This window comes from Mauremys reevesii, linkage group 1 (genome assembly GCF_016161935.1).
Source record: "Mauremys reevesii isolate NIE-2019 linkage group 1, ASM1616193v1, whole genome shotgun sequence".
Classification (NCBI taxonomy): domain Eukaryota; kingdom Metazoa; phylum Chordata; order Testudines; family Geoemydidae; genus Mauremys; species Mauremys reevesii.
Genome location: NC_052623.1, coordinates 42,379,977 through 42,401,539, shown reverse-complemented (window position 1 = coordinate 42,401,539; position 21,563 = coordinate 42,379,977). Strand labels below are relative to the sequence as shown.

At 41.6% G+C, this 21,563-nt stretch overlaps 1 protein-coding gene across 2 annotated transcripts in view; it reads right to left on the bottom strand.

Annotated features, from left to right (window-relative positions):
* DDX10 (DEAD-box helicase 10) overlaps positions 1–21,563 on the bottom strand; it is a 332,788-nt gene that overhangs the window by 272,980 nt on the left and 38,245 nt on the right. For both annotated transcript variants that reach the window (XM_039520517.1, XM_039520516.1), the window contains exons 10-11: positions 12,754–12,855; positions 10,420–10,507 (exon numbers count right to left, since the gene is read on the bottom strand). In XM_039520517.1, coding sequence (XP_039376451.1) covers positions 10,420–10,507; positions 12,754–12,855 — 190 coding nt within the window. The remainder of the gene's footprint in view (positions 1–10,419; positions 10,508–12,753; positions 12,856–21,563) is intronic.

Below are 21,563 nucleotides of genomic sequence, written 5' to 3'. Positions count from 1 at the left end.
ACATTTCTCCACATTGGCCTGTCTGAAGTGTGTGTTTTCATCTGCTTGGTAAAAGTCAAATGTAAAGGGGAAAAAAGGGACTTGTGCCCATTTCTTCATGATTCATAGACTTTAGAGCCAGAAGGGACCATCATGATCATCCAGTCTGGTCTCCTGCACATCTCACCAACCCACTCCTGTAGTAGGCCCATAACCTCTGGCTGAATTACTGAAGTCCTCAACTCTTTATTTCAAGACTTCAAGTTAGAGTAAATAGTGGATTCACTCTAGTTCAAACCAGCAAGTGAGCTGTGCCCCATTCTGCAGCGGAATATGAAAAACACCCACTGTCTCTGCCAATCTGAATGGTGGGAAAATTCCTTCTGGACCCCCAACATGGTGATCAGTCAGATCCTGAGGATGTGAGCAAGACCCACCAGCCAGACACCTGGGAAAGAATTCTCTGTAGTAACTCAGAGCCCTCCCCATGTAGTGTCCCATTTCCAGCTGTTGGAGATGTTCCTAATAGCAGTTGCAGATGGAGCACATGTCATTGTAAGCAATCAAATCACACCACCTGCTCCACAATGTATAAAACTCAATCCTGATGCCAGTTAGGTTTTTTTTACCCACACTGTCCCCCTTGGAAGGCAGTACCAGAGCTTCATTACTTTGATGGTTACAAAACCTCCATCTAATTTCAAGGTTAAACATGTGAATGGCCAGTTTATGTCCATTTGTTTTTGTGTCAACATTGGCCCTTACCTTAAATAACTCTTCTCCCTCACTGGTATTTATCCCTCTGATATATTTATTAGAGAGCAAATCATATCTCCCCTCAGCCTTCATTTGGTTAGGCTACACAAACCAAGCTTTTTGAGTCTCCTTTCATACGGCAGGATCTCCATTCTCCTGACCATCTTAGTAGCCCTTCTCTGCGCCTGTTCCAGTTTGAATTCATCTTTCTTAAATATGGGAGACCAGAATGCCACTCAATATTCCATATGACATCTCATCAGTGCCTTGTATAATGGTAATAATACTTCCATATCTCCACTGGAAATACCCAACCTGATGCATCCTAGGGTTGCATTAGCCTTTTTCATGGCCGCATCACACTGGCAGCTAATCCTGTGATCAGTCAATACACTCAGGTCTTTCTCCTTCTCTGTCACTTCCAACTCCTCAGTTTATAGCAAAAATTCTTGTTAGTTCCCAAGTGCACAACTTTGTACTATTAAATTTCATCTCATTTCCATTACTCCAGTTTTCAAGGTAATCCATATCTTCTTATATGAAATTCTGGTCCTCCCAATTTTCACAATACCTCCCCCAACTTTGTGTCATCCACAAATTATATTAGCACTTACACTTTTTGTGTCAAGATCATTAATGAAAAAGTTAAATATGATTGGTCTGCGATTGATCCTTGTGGAACGCCACCAGTAACCTCTTTCCAGCCCGTGTTCATCTTTCAGCATGAACCTTTGCAGTCTCCCCTTAAACTAGTTCCTTAATTTAATTCTTATATTAATATTCTTATATTAAACCTGATGTTCTCCAATTTAAGTAATAATTTCCCATGTAGAACTAGCAAATGCATTATTAAAATCCAGGTAGACTAGATCTACTGCACTTCCTTTGTCTAGAAAAATCGGTTATTTTCTCAAAGAAAGTGATTGGGTTGCTCTGGCACAATATAAAACTTCTGTAAAACCATGTTGTATTTTATCCCAATTACTGTTTACCTCCATGTCTTTAACTACTTTTTTTTCAAAATCTGTTCTAAGAACATCCATAGAACTGAGGTCTGGGGGTCTGTAGCAGTCCCCAAGCACTATCCCAGGGGAGCCTCTGTTATCTTTCTTCCCCAAAGTGATTTTGACCCAAACAGATTCCAGTTTATCCATTGCATCACTTCTAATTTTACAGTATATCTCATCTTTAACATACAATGCTGCTCCTCCACCTTTACCTTTCTTTTCTGAACACCACATACCCTTCTATACCTGTATTCCAATCATCATTACTATTCCACCATGTTTTCACTATCTTTGTAACTGGTTTCACTTCCTGCACCAGTAGTTCTAATTCCTCCATTTTGTTACCCAGGCTCCTTGCACTTTTGTATAGACATCTTAGCTGTTTCTGCTTGTCTTCACCCAGAAGCCCCACCCGATTAGGTACAAACTTTTTACTACCAGTATGTATCACCTGACAGTGACTGTCACTCTCTTTCCTCTTGTTGTCCATTCTCCTACACTCTATTGTTCCTTTCTCCATTTACTTGATTTTCCTCCCACTCAATATTAGAATCAGGTGTGGAGATTACATGAGCTCCCGCCACCATCTCCCCCAAATTCCTAGTTTAAAGCACTTTTAATCAATCAGTTGTGCCAACCTCCATCCCAGAAGTCTATTTACTTCCCTAATCTAGGTGGAGTCCATACCATGAGAACAGTCCTCTGTGAATGTCTGCTAGTGGTCAAATATTCCAAAGCCTTTCTTATAACACCACTGCCTGAGCCACCTGTTGATCATCATAATCTTGTCTTGCCTTTGCTCTCCTCCAGACAGGTAGACTTCCACAGGAGATCACCTTAGCCTCCATTTCTTTAAGCATCTTCCCCAGCCTGGCGTAGTCTTCCTTGATGCACCTCATCAAGAATCTAGCAGTATCATTTGTTCCCACATGAAGGCTGGTTAGTGGACTCTTTCCTACTTCCTTTAGGATCTTCTTCAGACTCTGGTATCTTAGCTCCCACCAGAAGCACACCCTTCTGTTCTCCGGATCAGCTCTGGTGACAGAGCTTTCTGTTCTTCTTAGTAGGAAGTCCCCAGTCACATAGACCTGACTCTTCTGGTACTGGTACAATTATTCAACCTTCCCCCTTCTGTTCTTTCTGGTTGCAAGGTTTCTTTGTCTTTTGTTCTCACTTACAACCTTCTGTGAGTCATCCTCTGTCCTCCTGGAGCTCCAAACTTTAGCTACTGCCATTGTCTCTTACCTAATTCTTGTAGGACTGGCCATTCTTCTCTTCTTCCTTGCTCTCCCATGTTATGTTACTGCCTGTGTCTCCCCTTCATTTGCCAACTCAGTGAACCGGTTCCTCAGCTCTCTCCCCCTTCACAAACTGGTCTTTTCCTCTGCCTTGTTCTCATAGTCACTTGCTTCCACTGGCCACTTTCTTCATCCAACAGTCTACACTCACAGTTCTCTAGTCCAGCATGCATCTGCAAGTCTTGAGCCTCGTCTCTCCTTCCCTCCATCACCTGCTCAAATCCCCTTCGAAACCTCACCACAGTTTCTGTCTGCATCTCCAAACCTCTGATCGTCTCTTCTCTTCCATCAAATCTATCAGGCAGCACTTCAAACAAAGCAACTTTCAGGTACCCTCTCTTCAGGATAATGTACATCACCACAGCTTCCACATCCAGTCATCTTCACTGTAGCTTCTTAGGTCACTACCACTGCTGCCAGCATAGCTGTCATAGCCTTCCCTCCTAAGCTCCTGTCAAGAAAGAAAAAACAAAAAACCACACAAACCAAACACACACACCCCAAACTCCCCTTACAAACTCCCACTTAAACTCCCTGTTTTCACCTATGTTTGCTGGCTCCTATGCCACTGGCTGGCCGGTTGGCTGCCTTTTTAGGTCTGCTGATTAGGGAAGCTCTCAATCAAGGTTCAGCTGTGATCAAAGGCTCTGTTTTTCTCACAACACACTGCCCACCATCAAACTTCATAAACTAAAACAAACCAGCAAGCAAACAAACTCACTCATTGCTAAGAAACACGGGTTTGCCTCCCTTTCCAACAGATCTCCATTCAGACTCCACTGTTTTCAGTTCTGTTTGCTGGCTCTTGTGCTACTGCTCTACAAAAGGAGGCCTGGATGGTTTTGATTTACAACAAAACCTGCCCTAGAAGTCTCTAGGGGCTACCAGAAAACCAGAACAAATAAACAGAAACCAAACTGAGACAAGAAATGATTTTTATTCTGACTGTTTAAAACCAACACACTTGGGAGAAATCATTTGTGTTAATGATTCAATATTTCTGGCCTTTCAGTTAGAGGGTAAGAATGTTTTCCATACCCTTGTGAACCCCAAGTGATCATCCAACAAAACCAATCAATCAGTCCTGATCCCTACTGGGGCCTCTAGGTACTCCTACAACATAAAATACATCATTATTTTCTAAGGGGAAATGAGGAAGCAAGAGAAATTTTTACATCTGAAAGCAGCAAAAACTCAAACCCATGTTTTCCCTTGGCAGGTCACTTTAACATGCTAATTTTTGTTATTGGTAGTACTTGTAGGTATGCCTAGAGTCAAAGTAGCACAACACTTCCTATTACAGGGCTCCATTTTCAATCACTCATTTATTTTCCCAAACTATACATTTTCAGGCTGAGATTTCCCATGACAGGTCTCTGCGACCTTCTAGTATTTTTTAATTTTCAGCAAAAACAGAACTGTTGCTAAGAATAAAGTATGGGGAAAATACATTGTTTTGCCCATATTAAAATATTATAACCATTTCACTGACAAGCTCGAGCACCTCTAAGCTTTGGAGCAGGGATTTGAAATTTGGCAGTGTTTTTTCCCTGCTGACAGGGATGTGCCTTTTGGCATCCCCATAAACATCCATCCAAATCTGGCCAAGCTATGAGCCTCCAAAATCATTGTTCACACAATCAGTAGACTGCTGTTAGAGTTTGGCAGCTAAATTCTCTAAGGAGTCCAACGGTACTCTGCATGCTATGTCCCAGAGCAGCAGGGACCGAGGAGGATTCTCCCTACAATTGCTCCTCTCAGTTGCCAGGATCCATTGTGATGCCAGGCACAGGAAACAAGAGCAGGGAGACTCGTGTGTTCTCCATGTGCCCGTTCTGCTGGCACTCAGGTAGCAGGAAGAGAAGCAGAACGCATCTTGACTAGAATGCACAGGGGTGATGAGCAGAGGTAAGCACCCTGATGGGCCGGGCCAGTTTGTTTATCTGCCACATTGGCAGGTTCGGCCGATTGCGGCTCCCACTGGCCACGCCTCCCCCACTGGCCCCACCTCCCCCATTGGCCTGGGACAGCGAACCATGGCCAGTGGGAGCCGCGATCTGCCGACGCGGCAGATAAACAAACTGGCCCAGCCCGCCAAGGTGCTTACCCTGGCAAGCCGTGTGCCAGAGGTTGCCAACCCCTGTGCTAGGAGATAGTGATAGAAGGGGACAAAGCAAGAGACTCTCTAACCACTAGAGAACCTGGGATTCCCACGCCTCAATATTCCTCTTTCTAGCAAACAGTTGTGAAATCTAGTGGCAAAGTGTGTGTCTTCTCCTCCTACTATTGATGATAACCTATTACTGCTACCAGTTATTCCTTAAGTTCACGCAGTACATGTTCTTCTTAGGATCCATGTAAGGGTCAATATGTTTCCACATGACAGAATTTTTGTATTTCAGTTTGCTTTTTGGCAGAATTTTGAGGACATATGCTCAACTTAATGGCATTTCTCTCTTTGGATGCAACATGTTAACCTCTGAACGCCACATCCAATCAATGGGTATGGAAAAGAATAAGGGGGACGGTATAAGGGGGAAGAAAGAGGACCTGGTGTGACCTGAGGAACAGAGCCCCTGGCATGCCGAGGGACACACACAGACTCCGGTATAGGAAAATATGGGGGACATTACTATGTGGGGGGGGGGGAGAGGGCCTGAGGGACATCGCCCTTGTTATGAGGGTGAGGTTGAGCAGCCTGCAGCAAGGCCCCGAAGTAAAGGGAGATGAGAGGGTGGCACATAGGGAGTTCCTGGGGGCAAACAGAGAAATGCAAGCAGCCCCTGGAGTGGACACTGCACTACAGAAGCAACCAAGTGTGAGTGAAGCTGCTAGGTGTACTAACCAAATGCCCTAGGCCCAATTTGTCCCCCTTTTTCCCTTCTGGTTTTCAGACCTTCACCAAATCAATAGGGTTCTTACCTCTGATGGATAGAACATTCTCTGAAATCTGAATGACTGAATTCCATTCAAAAAAGTACATTTACACATAACATAGACATGTCATGAGTGTGTGTGTGTAAGGCTAGCTAAGGGCTGGCAAAAATCAAAAACACTCCTAGGAGGACCCAACTGAGATAAATTGCTATGGGCACTGGGTAAACAGACAAGTGACAAAAAGGGTGGGAGAGAAGTGTCATCCCCATTTTAGCAGATGAGGCACAGAAAGATTTAAGTGACTTCCCCAAGCTATTACATGAAATATGTAGCAAGGCCATAAATTGAACTCAGATCTGATTTCGGTGCCTTAAGCACAAAACCATCATCCCTCTGAAGGATGTGTTTTCAACACACACACAAACTGCTGTCACCATTTTAAAATTAAAAGTGATTCCTCTTAGGTTTTGAAGCCCATCTGCACCCACATTGGACAGCCAAAAGGGGAAAAAATATGTCAGCCTGAACCTTTAATTAGCTGGTCCTGCTGTTTTAGCAGGAACGAATGGATAATACTGGCTGACATTTCCACTTTTTTGGTATTGCTTTCAGTCATAAAAATATTATTGGATGAATTCAAAGTTTGCACCATTATGGAGGATTAACACCACATGTCAATGCTGGATTATATTACTATTTCTATTATAGTAGCACCTACCCTCCCCAAATCAGGATTGGGGTTCTATTGCGCCAAAATAAAATTAGCCACAATTTTGATTTAGTGATATCTTTCTCACATAGTAGTTTTCAATACACAAAATACACATACACAACAATGTGCTTTTTTATTTGTCTGCTACAGCAAAAATTGGAGCAATAAAACTTGACTGAATATGAAGTATACTATTATAACTTCATACCAGTCTTTCCAAGAACTGATGAGGAAGTGACGGATATATACCAGTTCAACATTTAAGCCTTCCCTATCAAACTAGAGGAAGCAGTGAATGTATCTGCCTTATATTTTCCTTCAAGAATCATTAACTCACCCCTCTTGGGAGGAGCCCTCATGTACCACTCTCCAAAATTAACCTTCCATTTTCAACAGGAAGCTGCAGAGCTGGTGTGATTTTTGAAAATTCCGTTCCTTGCCCTTCATGCCCACTCATCTCCTTCCAAATGAACCATCAACTCCTTCAGCTTGGAGGCCATGACCATCACTAATACTATGAATACTATGAGTACGCACACCAAACTGACACCCACCCACCTAACTCCCCCCTCCCCACCTGCATGATTCATTCTGGCATACAGGCAGATAATTTAATTGTTGCAAGTTTCAACAATCCGCCTGATCAAAAAAAGACAGGCCAGACAGACATGCAACACATGCCCTTGATAAAAATCAGCATTCTGGGTATGATTCTGAGGTTAAGATCAGCTGTGATACAGTCATTGCTTTAAAGAGCAGGAACAACTAGGCTCATACACACACACATATCCTTTACACAGATGAATGTGTGTACAGGGTCTGTATACAAAATTCTTAACTTACATCTTTTTTCCATAAGTTAAGAATTTTGTATACTGACTCCATACACATATTCATCTATAAGAGAGTATACTTTGATTTTACATTTGTATTAAACACTATTATAAAAAACTGTAATAGAAATTGGATTTTAAGGGTAGCTTTAACATTAGATTCATCAGCCTGAAAGAAAAACCCTTGTTTGACCTTGGTCCACTGCTACTCTGAAATGTTAATACTGTTTCAACTCACCTCATTTAAATGTATCACCCTTTTTTTAAAAAAAAACAACACATCTTAAAGAGCCAATGCAGAAGAAGCAATTGAAAGGGAAATGGTTTATTAGTTTTGTCAACCTAAGCCAAAGAACATTAGTTTGTTACTGCTCTCACCCCTTCCTAGCTAGCTATTCCATCATGTCCTATGTAAATTTATCTAACCATAAAACAGAGTTACAGTTGCAGATGATCATGATATGCCACCAGGTATTTTGGTCTAAAGAATGCTTTGCCAAGGAGGAAACAAGGGGAAACTTGCACTGCCATTCTCATGTTACAACTGAATGTCTTAGGATTTCAGTCCAGAGCCATCAATCTGGCACCTTTCATAAACAAAATTACTTTTAAAAATAAACATTCAATAGTCAGCAATGGTCATTTTAACTAACTAAGGGCCTGACCTCATTGTTGTTACTCAAGCAAAACTCTCACTAACGTCCTCAACTGGACAGGGCAGAGAGAGATAGATCAGAGGAGGAGGAGAGAAACCTGAAGAGCACAGACTGGGACCAAAACAAAGAGCCGGAGTGGGGGAGAGACAGGATTGGTACAGGAACACACTAGAGAGAACAGAGCAGAAAGGGTCACGCTTGGAGTGGGGGGAGGGTTAAGAGTCTGTGCCCACTAGAGGACACTCCCTTCCCCAGCCCAGAATCAAACACAAGATTCCTGAGTCTCACCATTCCTCTAATGTACACAAACACCTTTGAAACCCATTGACAAAGTGTCTCATTCCCCTCTAATGGCTTGTACATAGAGGATTACAAGCTATGACTACTATGAATTACTCTGCTAGCTCAAGTGGCAGAGGTCTGCACGGTGTAACTGAAGTTCCAACCCTGCTGATGATCTAAAGTAGGTGTCAATATGATGCCACATGACGGAATTTGTTTTTCTTTTTTGTGGTAGTGGCAGGGCCAGAATCCAATTCCCCAGGAAAGCATTCAATTGCCTCTGCCATGACACCATACTTTCTCTTCCTGCAGTCCCCTGCCTCATTCATCACACACCTTCCAACTTCTGCAACAAATGAGGCAGGAGTCCTGCAGACAGCAGCCTCCTTCACTACACAACCTGATTCATCCCCACAGTATGTCCATTCTATGGAAAAAATAATATGTGATCATGAAATAAAAGACTATCATAACTCATACATACAAGGGGGCAAAATTAAGGTTGCATGGGCACTCTTAATTCTGGCATTTCCTAACTCTGAGTTCTTGACTTTGCAATCTTAACAACATTTAACGGGTTTGGGGTTTGTTTGCTTGTTTGTTTTTGGTGTTCATGTGTAACATAAAGCAAGACAAAGATTTTGTGGGGTTCTATGCTCCATCAGAGTTTCTGAGGGAGTGGATGGAGGGGAGCAATTAGGATGTGGGGTAAGTAGAAGGGTGGTAAGACAAATTACTCCCTCCAACAGCCCAATCCTGACTATTAGGTTCCTGTCCCAATCCTTGCCTATATATCCAAATTAATACTTTTCCCCCAACTCACTAAGAACTCACTTGGAGCTGCGGAGTCGGCGCTCAAGGCGGGGGCAGCGCAAGGAGACCCCCTCCCCAGGGGTTGCAGGAACGTGCTGGCCGCTTCCAGGAGCAATGTGGAGCAAGGGTGGGCAAGGAAGCATGACTTAGCCCCACTGAGCTGCTGGCGGTGGCCTGGAGCCCCGGGCCCTTTTAAATCACCCAGGCCCTGGGGCAATTGTCCCACCACCACCACCGGCAGGCCTGGCTGCAGCCCAGAAATTCCCAGAGCCACAGCCCAGAAATCCCATCTGAGCATGGCTGAAGTGCATGGTCCTACCCAGAATGAAATGCAGGAAGCCAGGCCTGTCTCCTAAGGAATCCAATGGGCCTAAGGGAGACCTAGGTTCAGCTCCCAATTCCATCACAAACAATCTGTGCAACCCTGGGCAAGTCACAGTCTCTCTGTGCCTCAGTTCCCCACCTGTAAAATGGTAGTGATAATATTTCTCTGCCTCAGAGGGAAGAGAGGATAAGTACATAAAAACTGCAAGATGCTCAAATGCTATAGTGATGGGGTCCCTTAAATACTTAAGACAGATGGACTAAAGGGGTCAAAGGCACAGTCCTCCTTACAGCCATGACATATGGATTTTCCATCACTGAAGGGATGGATTACCCTGTACATCCAGGAGGTGCGACAATGAAAACCTTGATTAAAAATGTGGGCATTTGAGGTATAAAGTTACTTATGTATTTTTCAAAATTATACTGATTTGAAGACTAAAATTTCTGGGCAAATTATTTAAGCTCAGCAGTCATATTTGCCAGTTTCAGCAAAGTCTTTTTTTTTTTAAACCTTGATAACCAATTAGTATTTTTAACATGCTCTATATCAGCTCTCGAAAGAAAAGCCATAGCAGAAAGAACTAGAAATATGTCTATGGTCCTTCAATCAAAAGAATTGTCAGCTAATTAAAGAAGAATGTGTGTAATCCCATCTCCACTGTGGAAAAGAGGATGACAAAGAGAAGATTAAGATACTTGTCACAACTCCTAAAACAAGATCATCATTTCCCAGTGGTATCTAATTTTTTAGATTTAAAAATGATCATATTTAGCAGTTCCAAGTACATTTGCCTTAGCAACAGTTGGCAAGGCGGTTATTGTAACAGTAGTTCTATTTAACAAACATGCCTTCACAGGGCTGTGTTATAGACAACTTACCCTTTGAGCCCTCTCCTTTAACTCTTTATCTTGAGCTAAAAACGCCTGCATCTTTTTTTGGATATCTACAAGCTTTTCAGGGTTGATTCTAATAAAAAAAAAAGGGGGGGGGATTATTTTACCTTTAGAAAATGTATTAAGAAGCTCATATTAAGTTCCCAGGAGTACTTTATCATTCCATCTGTATTACTTTAAAATGCATAAAGCTATTGCTACTGTGAACAAGGTTTCACTAAAATCATGAAGACCAATCTCCTTAAATGAATAATGCAGACAAGGCAAACAGAAACTCGGACCCTTGATCCAGAGAACAGATTGTTGAGAGGAAAAAGGTTTTTTTTAAAAAAAGGTAAAGCCAAAGTTAACATTAAAATACTTCTTCAGTTTATAAAACGTAGATAATGAACTCAGAACCAGAGCAGGAAATGTAATGTATTGTACTAATATTTCATTCCAAGATAGCACCCTTCACGAGAAGATCTCATAGCATTTTTCAAAGCTTAAATAAGATCCAATGCCCCTGAGAGGTACCAGTAAAGTTTTTCTCTATTACAGGGGTCGGCAACCTTTCAGAAGTGGTGTGCCGAATCTTCATTTATTCACTCTAATTTAAGGTTTTGCATGTAAGTAATACATTTTAATGTTTTTAGAAGGTGTCGAAGAAAAACTTAGTTCTCACTTTTTGTTTGGATGCAGCAAAATTAAATACTTTATTATTTCTCCAGTAATTACCATGGAGGGAGAGAGTGCCATAGGACACAGGGTCTTGGACAGGTCTCTCAACTGGTAAAACAATCACAGCAAGCCTTTATACCTTTTACAGACAATTTTTAATAATAATACAGACAGTAAAAAGCAACAACTACATTTTGTTTATACATAGCAAAAAGGCTTATCTTATTAGAAAAACAAGACTGCAAGACTGCACATTGCAAGGTCGTAATAACTTTCACACAATTCACTCTGTCTTACATTATTTTGCTTCCTCACGTCACTAGGGTCACAGTTAACCTAACTCATGCTAACTAACATTCATTAAGATTTTTTTAAAACCTTGTTAATTATTTACTGGCTTCCACAAAGGTCTCTTTCTAGAAGTCTATAATATATAACTAAACTACTGTTGTATGTAAAGTAAATAAGGTTTTTAAAATGTTTAAAAAGCTTCATTTAAAATTAAATTAAAATGCAGAGCTCCCCGGACTGATGGCCAGGACCCAGGCAGTGTGAGTGCCACTGAAAATCAGCTTGCGTGCCACCTTTGACATGCATGCCATAGGTTGCCTATTCCTGCTCTATTATATCCATTTTATAGATGGGCAAAACTAAAGAATATTGAGATTATGTGACATAAAAGTATCCCAAGATCTAGGCTTAATGAGATACACCACAACTGCTTCGTTACAGCAGTCTCCATTATACCTAGTGAAGAGTGAGTCAGCCACCTAACGAACTGCTTTACTTTTCTGTTTTCATTCAAGCTATTAATAGTTTGATCATTTAGTCTTTGCATTGCTTTTCCATCTACCTCTATTCCCCACCTCCTAGTCCCAGGCATCTGTACCTCCCAGGCTTGTGAATAGCACAGTTAGATATGCTTCAAGTAGTAGGGGAAAACGGTCTTTTGACAAACTTCACTATTTCACTCAAGAGGTTCCAGATCCAGATGGCATTACTGTATGCCATCTGTTTATGCAGTACTGTACAATAAATTATAGGCCCTGCTCTGAGGACCTTGCTATCAAGAATCAGACATTCTCCGTATAGTGATTATGTCTGTCTGGGCAACAAAGCTTTAATAAAAATCCTGTGCAAGAAATTATATATACTAACCTCTTCTCTGGTAAAGTATTGTTGCAATCAGTAATTGTGCTTTTCTTATGAGAATAAAGATCATATTTACAAGGACTTCTGAGCTTTATTGAGTCACCATTTTAAGTTCCACACTTTGTCAGAACTGGGTAGCAGAAAGCTGCAGTGTAGCCAAAAGCTATTTCCAGATTATACATACACCAACTCACTGTAATTTTAGATAAAGGCTGCATAGCTGGGTGGTAAGCTCCAAGCAGGCATAAATACTAATTTGGTTTGTACATGTAAAGGTATAAAACAGATGTTGTTATAAGGAAAATGAGGGAAATGTATGTTGGTGCACTGAATCATTCACAGAAATCAAATTAAAAACATGGAAAATGCAAGCTCTTTTTTTTAATCCAACTGCAAGTAAAACATGCAGTTTAATGGTGTCTTAATAAAGCAAGACTGTCACAGAATCATCATATACTACTTCTGTCAAAGAGGACTAAAATCGCTCACTAAACTTTGGTAACTTACTTGATTTCATTGACGGGTACTTTTCTCTGCGACAGTTGGTGAACCATGCCTTTTTCTTCAGAGGGAAGCAGTACTAACAAAGCTTCACCACCTTCTTTGTACCTGATGAAAAGAAGAAAAGGAAAAGCAAGGATCTTTGATTAAAGGGTTTTAAAAAAAAAAAATTCAAAAGGAATCGCATATAGCAAGTTTAACAAACCTTGATCCTCACAACATCCCAAAGTAGCAGGCAATTATCCTCATTTTGCAATGGGAAAACATGGGCAGACAGGAGACATGATTTGCCAACATCGCAGATGGAGTTAATGGTAAAACTAGGGACAGAACCCATGGGAGCCTGGCTTCCAGACACAGATTTATGTCATTACCCCATACCTCTCTGCACATGAGGGATTTCTGTGGTTTTCAAACGTACAGTGTTATAGGATCCAGTTATTTGTTTCAGCTTTTAGTCACTGGTCATTCATAACATTAATTCGCAACTGCTTGAAAGGCCTGAAGGATTGGAAACCTACTAGTCTCCATGTGGAAGATGTGCTGAGCTTACCAGGTGTCGCCCATGTGTAGACTGTTGGCTGTTTTATATATATATTTTTTCTCTGTACTACTTTTGTCCTAAGTAAAAGTACTGTGCTTTGTGAACGATGGCTGGTCACTGGTAAACACTGTCAAAGCCCCTGGGAGACAGCAGAATTGCGGGCCCTGGATTAAAGTCAGACCTGCTGGGAATTAGCACAGTGAGTTGCAAGGGAACTGCAAGAAACCTAAATCGCTGGTCTGAAGAGAAAAGGATGCAGGTCCCAGCCCACAGAGAGGTGATGATGAAGGCTTGAGACTTAAAGGGGAGTCCTTGAAGGAGCAGAGATGCAATTAACCCTGGAGTTGTGATATATCATCATGACGGGATCGCACTTAAGTGTGCTCCAAATGTATCTCATTCTTACTGAAAGAGACTAGTAGGTGGGAAAGGATTAACACCCCTTGCTCTAGCTTGTTTCCAAATAGGAGTTTTAATTTGCTCCCTCAAAAAAAGACTATTTAGACAATTCATCAAGGCATAATTGAAAGAAAAGCCTGAAAACAGTAATGAACTGAAAGATATTAGATGCCAAACAATAAAAGCAGAGATTGATTGTCAGTACGAAAACTGGGTCTAGGCTTCTCTCTTTAGTATATTTAATAGGTGTTTGGGATGCAGTCAATTTGGTAATTACCCAGATTTATGTTTGGCAGAAAGCTCAGAACTCCTACACTTCATTCTTAATGTCTCCTACTTGTTGGCTTCCTCCTTGGAGTAAGCCTATGTTGCTTCCTATCTTATAACTAATTAGAGGGATGGGGGTAGATGGAGAAAGAAATAACTATCACTGTAGTAAATAAACAGTGTGCTTACAAATCCCACTAAAAGAGATATAGTGATCAACTAGCACCTGTATTTTCCAAATCTACCTTCACTGAAACAAACAAATATATTTAATTCAACTAAGACAAACAAGTTTAGCAACTGAACATAGTAGCTACAGGGCAACAAGGGTGCAGATTACTGGGGAAATCCCTGTATAAGATTCCCCATTAATACACATCAGTCCAATTAGACTGTCACAGGCTGGCTGGTCTTTTAAGGCAAGCCAGGCTCAGCCTTGTCTGCCACTTGTCAGCTAGCCCCTGGCAGATGCTGATATGGCAACTTAAGATAGTGACCTCAGCCATGAGAGGATCAGGAAAAGACCACTTAAACACAGCTCATCTCAGAGTGAGGAGACCCCAGAGCCAGGGCCGCCGAGAGCAGGTTCGGGCCCCGATGAAAAAAAAATTTTGGGCCCCCCAGCAAGGGAGGACCAGCTGAACAGGGCCGACGAAGCCAGGGAAGCCGGGCCCCAGTCCCCAGTCCCCCTTCCAGACCGCCGGGCCCCAATAATTTGGACCGGCTTCTCCCCCCGGGTCAGCCCTGCCCAGATAGAGGAGCCAGAGGAGTTCTCTCTCTGGGAAGAACCTGAAAAAGCCAGACTGGAAAAGACCCACAGGGTGCAAGGTAGGCTCATGTGGAGGAAGCCCTGAAATAGGCCCCACAAGCAGCAATGTCTGGGGAAGGGAAGCAGTGTAAGAAGCAGGGGAGGAATGCCACAGGAGCAGGTTAGGCTCCTGTGTGGGAAGCCCTGAGGTAAGGCCTACAGGGATGAGCGAGATGTTCAAGGAAGCCTGCCAGGAGGAAGTAACATAGAAGGTACGGAGCGCTTCAGTGTAGCCCAAGAGGGACAGAAGAATTGTTTGTTTGGACTCTTAACTGGACTTTTTGTTATCCCAGAAGGGGGCTTAACTTTCATGTGAGATGTCTGGAGGGCCAGGCCATGGAAGATGCAGAGTTAAGCCATCGCAGAGCCAAGGAAGTGGCCACTAGATAGCTCCAGAGACAAGGACCCCTTGCAACACCACCTGTAGGCACAAAGGGCCGCTGTGGTGGTAAGAACAACCCATTACAGATTTATTTCAGAAATGTATTGAAGTGGGACAGAATCCCATGAATGCTAGTAAATAGGGTGTAGTAAGAGGAGGCCATGATATATAAACCTTGGTATCAGAGGCCCAATATGAGGCCTAAGGCCTGAACTAAAGTAATGGTCAAGACTTTGCTAACATAAAGCAAAGTTAAGCTGTGAGCCAGAGGCAGGCCCCGCTCACAGAAGCTGGCAAGAAAAGGGCTGATGCTGCAAAAAGAGACACCTAAAAGGTACTGGACACCAGATATCAGAACATTTGCATACTTGTACACTGCACACAGATAACAAGGAACAGGCTGACCCATCCCAATGACAGGGCCAAAAGGGTAATATGATGGATAGAGTTGTTTTGTTCAAACCAATATGTACAAGGTGAGAGGCGGCACCTTACTACGTAGAGGGGTTGTACCTTGCTACGTAGAAGGGTTGCACCTCATACGTCAGGAGTGATGTGTGACTTGTTTGTACCTGTGTATAAGAATGCATCCCTGGGGCAGTGCCTTTGTCCAGCCGAGGGGGCAGTGGAAAGTCCCGCCACTGACTGAGCTGAGCCCATTGCCAGGGGACACATACTCGTAGTATGTCCTGTAGAGTAAAATCTAGAGGGAACTATCATTGTGCTTTGTTTGACAATAAACCTGGCCAAAGTGCCTTCGTACCTTACTAGACTCTGTGGTCACTGGGGGTTCTCTCGGGATCTGCTGTGTCAGCTATCTTCGAAGAGCTGGGACAGCACACAGAAGGAACACATGCACGCAGCCGAGTGATATCAACACTGAACAGAGCAGAGCACCACACCGGTAGCATCTGACAACATAGGGGTCAACAAGGAAAAATAGTGGGTGATGGCCAAATAAGATGGAAAACAAAGCCATTGTATGAAGCAGCACTAGAGGAGTGGAGCTACTCACAGTGAGGTCTTTAAGTAATTAGCTACCGTAAGCCAACAAGTAAATTGCTGCCACCAGAAGCAGCCCATTTATTCCTGTCCTTTTCAAAATTTTACTTTATTATAATATTTCTCAACTGACATGTGTATCAAAACATTTATCACCTATGTAACATGTTATCACCTGTCCTGTGTTTTCTTCTTTATTCCTCTTTGCCTTATTTTTCTTCTATACTGGAGTGTTTCTTCATCTATAGTTGAGTAGCTGATTTGATCTCTATTTTTTTTTTATACTGTGCACTAGTTTTTCCTCTACCTCTAGCTCACTCTTACCACTTCTTCTGTTCCGACATCTATGCCTCCTTTCCCCTTCATCATCTTCATATATACTTTTCTTCCTCTCTCCCATCAATTCCTCATTCCTCCTCTCACCCCATCACATTCTCTACTGGGTTTCTCTACTGGGTCTCTCCTCAAACATATTCACTCTCCTCTATGAATTCTTTTCCCAGTATCTCTCCCTTTCAAAGACCCCTCTCCTCAGATTCATTCTCTGGTATACCTTGGCCCCCCTATTCTCCAAAGAGCCCAAAAGAGGATGAGAAATTAAGGAAAGAAGGTATATGGGGTGAGGGAACTCCAAAGAAAAAGGGAGGATGTGATCTGATTGTCTTTCCAATGAAAAAATGTATAGGAAAAGACGACTGGAACATGAAAAGGTGATCTGTGGGATTCTCAGTTATGAGGACTCCAACAACGGTGAAAGAGGGAGTCCGATCTTGGCTAGAGAATGGAGGTGGGGTGAGTAGAACTGGTTAAGCCAGCCTCTGGAATGAAGCTTTGTGGGCTCAGGCCAATAGCCTTGGAGCATCAGGCAGTAAAGCTGATGGTGAAAGAAAAGCAGTCAGTGAGAGGAAGAGAGGCAGCTGGTACACAAATATATTGTGGAGTGGGTCCCATTCAGTTCTAATCTAGAAGCGGCTCTGGTAGTTGAGAATCTTGTTGTTTTCATCCAGATATATGACTGGTTTAGAGTAAAAAAGACAGTGGTGATAGAGTGACTAAAGAGAACTCAAGGAAAACTTTTACTAAGATAACATTTAATTTGCGGCCAAGTGGGTATGAATGGACATCCTCAGACTCACTAAAAGAGCATCTGAAAATCATTAATGAATCTTGAGATGGGATGTGGAGGGCCCACATTTCTCAGAAGAAAGCACATACAGTATTTCATTTAGTAAAAGCTGCATCCCAAAATAGTTTACAAACTTTAATACCCAAAAGCAAACAGTATTATAAGCAACACAAGTAGCAATGACTACAGTTAAGGTTGGCCAATGCTTTCCACTATAACACGCTGAGTTCAGTTGCTTATAATTTTGTCAACCTTTATTTGCTTGTACAGATTTTCTATGCTGGGTATCTGCCTCAGGCTGAAAATTTGGGGAAAGTTTCAACAAAAATGGATCAGAATGAGATGTGGGGAAAATGGGTCGTTTTGCCCATTTTAAATTCTTACAACAGGTTCATTGAGATGCTCTGGAGTACAGACTAAGTTTTCAAGTGGCAGCTCTTTGTAAGGGATGGGCCATTTGCCATTTCTGTGAAAATTCATCCAAATTTAGACCCTCTGGAAATGTGTTTGCACATGCTCAGTAGAGACTTAGAGTTTGGCAGCTAAGTTATCAGAAGATTCAGCCTGTAGTGCATATAATCCAGCCAAGAACTGTAGGGGCTAAGAATTTTCCATGCAAATACTCCAAGCAGCCACAGGATGCTGCAGCATTGGGTACAGGAACTGAACTGGGAGACATTCTGGTGCTCTGAATGCACCCAAGCAGAAGGAGGTAGAACCAACCGGACTGGAATGCAGAAGGGTGAGGAACAGAAGGTGGTGGAAAGGGACTGGCAGCTGGAGGTAGGGGAGGAGGCCACTGGAGTAGAAGGAGTAGCAAACAAGATGTCCCAGGAAACTATAGGCTAGTTAGTCTCACACTGATCCCAGACAAAAATCACAGAAAGATCAACTTAGGACTCAAAGGATAGTAGCATAATTAATGCCAATCAACATGCTTATGGAAAACTGATTGTCAGACAAGCAAGCTTGATATCCTTTTTTGTTGCGATTACAAGTTTGTTTTGACAAAAGTAACTGTCGGAATAATATATTTAGATTTCTGCAATGCATCTGACTTCATCCCAATTTGCTTTCGGATAACAAAATTAGCACTATGCAAAATCAATGCAGGCCATATCAAATTAATTAAAATTTGTTAACTGATAGATCTCAAAACAGTTTTTAAATTAGGAACGCCCAATGGTTGGCATTTCTAGAGGGGTTCTGGAATCTGTTCTTGGCTCAAGACTTATTCAATATCTGTATCAATGATCTGGAAGAAAAATGAAAAATCATTTCTGGTAAAGGTTGCGGATGGCAAAATGATGGGGGCAGGTCATTTATACAGACTCACCAAAATTGCTTGGTAAAGTGGGACCATTTGAACAACAAGCATTTTAACAGCCAAATACAAGGTCATACATCTATGAACAAAGAATGTAGGTCACTCTTACAAGATAACAGGCTGTATCGTAGAAAGCAGGGATACTGAAAAGGACATGGTTAATTTCAAAGTCATGGCTCAAGTTCAGCTATTTATCCATCAACTGAACATGCACTCCCAATGCAATGTTCTAGCTAAGAGGGAGAACATGCTCCTTGGCTGTATAATCAAGTAGGAGCAGCACTGGTGAGAACATTACTAGAAAACTGTGTCCAGTTCTCCCATCCTGACTTCAAAATATGTATAACAAAAATTGGAAAGGACACAGAAAAAGAGCTATATGAATTATTTCATATCGGGAAAATATGCTTTATAGTGACAGACTACAAAGGTCAATCTAGTAAATTTATCCAAGAGAAGATTAAAAGGGGATTTGATCACAGTCTACAAGTACCTATATGGGGAAGAGATTTCTGATTGTAGATATATCTTTGTCCCCTAGATTAAAGAGCCAAGAAAGTTGCAAGAACTACCTTAATTCTGGCATTTCCTAACTTTTGAGTTCTTGACTTTGCAAGAGTAACGTTTTAATGCAGTTTTTTGTGTATAATAATGTTTAAGCTACAAATAACAGCAGTGCCAAACACGATGTATAGTGAATAAGTTGCCTTTCCAGAAACTAGAAATATACAGAAGGTGAAAAGCACACTCTGTGGAAATTTTATTAAAATCAAGTGTTAAAACTTGGTCTCCATACATTATGATTATTTCAAAGTTTAAATTAAATCTTATAGAGCCTTTAGGCAGGGAAATAGTATTAAAGCTAAGAAAAGAATCACATTAAGTTAGGCCAAGAATATGAAGGTCTTCAAGTGAAATTTCTTTTTTGTTTGTTTGTGTTTTGTTTACTTGCTATTACTAGGAAGAAAAGCAATATTAAAAATACTTCTCAGCATGAGGGACTTGAGACATTCAAAGGGATTGAAAGAGATCTGATGACTATTGCTAGGTTCTAATCATTCACTTAAGCAATTCCCCTGCTTTTTTACACCTAATTAAGTTTAAGTACATACAAAATATTTCTATTGGTCTTTGAAAAGCCTGGATGGACTGTCTTATATTGCAGGCTGGCATTAAACTAGCCCAAAAACTGTGAAATAACTGAAAAACAGACAGGCAGGCACTGCTGCTGTGCCTCCTCATTGCAAAACATGAAAACAAAAGAGTCAAAGGTTTGCGTAAACTGAAAACTAAATGATTTGAAACACCATCTGGAAGATTTTGCATCTGTTTAGATTTTTCATGGTGGTTTAGCTGCTGAGAAGACAAGCCAACAGTAAAGGAGCTTTATTTAGACAAATATAGACTTGCTTCTCAAGAAGAGATTAGCTATTTTCTCCTCAAACAACAATGAACATGTTAATGGAAGACTACTGGTCTGCACCACACTAGGCTTAAAAGGTCCCCTGCAAATTCAAAAAATGGAGCTTGTGCTTTTTTTGTTTTTTTATGATGTATAAAGGTGGCCTGAAAGTTTCTCCTTCAGGAAAAGTTTTTTCTGCTTGTTTTTTATGCTAGAAATTTGTGTATTCTAAACCTCAGAAGACACTGGAAAATAGCTAACTGCAGAAATGACATCTCTAGAGATTAAAAATTGTCCCAATTGAGAAAAGAAAGGGTATTTGGTCAGTGTTTAAAACTCTGTTTTCCCATTAATCCCTATTTAACTCCAACACTTAATCAACACTTGGGGGGGAGGAGAGGGAGAACTTATCTGTAGATCTTCAGCTACTGGTACAAACAATCCCAATACCTATCCTTCTGAAGTCCTCCAGCAAAGCCAGGGGAAAGCATTCCTGACATTAAGGTAGATAAATAAGAAAATAAAAATACATCATGAAGCAGTGAAAAAAAAGTCAACCCCGATTTTTAAAAAGCCTCCCCCAGGTCACCACTAGTACTTCTCTAAAGAAAAGAAACAGCATCCTCTTCTGAAAGGGGGGGGAAGGGATAGCTCAGTGGTTTGAGTATTTGGCCTGCTAAACCCAGGGTTGTGAGTTCAATCCTTGAGGGGGCCACTTAGGGATATGGGGCAAAAGTCAGTATTTGGTCCTGCTAGCAAAGGCAGGGGGCTGGACTCAATGACCTTTCAGGGTCCCTTCCAGTTCTATGAGATAGGTATGTCTCCATATATTTATGTAGTCTGCTACTTCCAGTCTGTACACCCTTACCAAAACCAGACAGTTGTTTTGGATCACCAGACCAAATATTAGTGTTTTACCAATGGAGGTATTTGTTCAGCAGAACAGCTGCTTTGTACATAGAATTTTCAACTAAAACCTAGGGCATTCTTAATAAATAAAATCAATTTACTTGATCTGTGTACCAACTGGTAAATAACCTCAAAATGATGTAATCATAAGCATCATCTGAAGAGCCCAGAGTAGGTCTCACTTTAGTTTTGTGATTTTATGATAGTTTCCTTGTACACAAGATACTATTAACCTTTATTTTAAAAAATGGAATTGCTTCTGGCTGCAGCAAGTCTTCAAAAATCAGATCTAGGTAACTTTTGTATACATTTGTCTTAGTTACTCATTCTGGATGAGATGAGTCTGCGTGCCTGAATATCTACTCGTCATCAACCGAGTCTCAAAACTAACAGCCAGAGAAGCAAGGTGACAGAGAACTTCACTAATTTGTACTATTCTATGATAACTGGAAACATGATGGAGAAAGAAGCTGCCTCTGAACAGAGAGAGAGAGAGAATGAGTGTGTTTGGTGCTCATGAAAGAGGATGTCCTCTATGCACCAACAGAACCTTGTCGAGAAGCAGTTCTGTTTTCCTACACCATGAGCCTGAGGAACCACACCTCTGAGTGAGAGAGGATAATTTATTGCCCATGGCACACTCAGTCTTT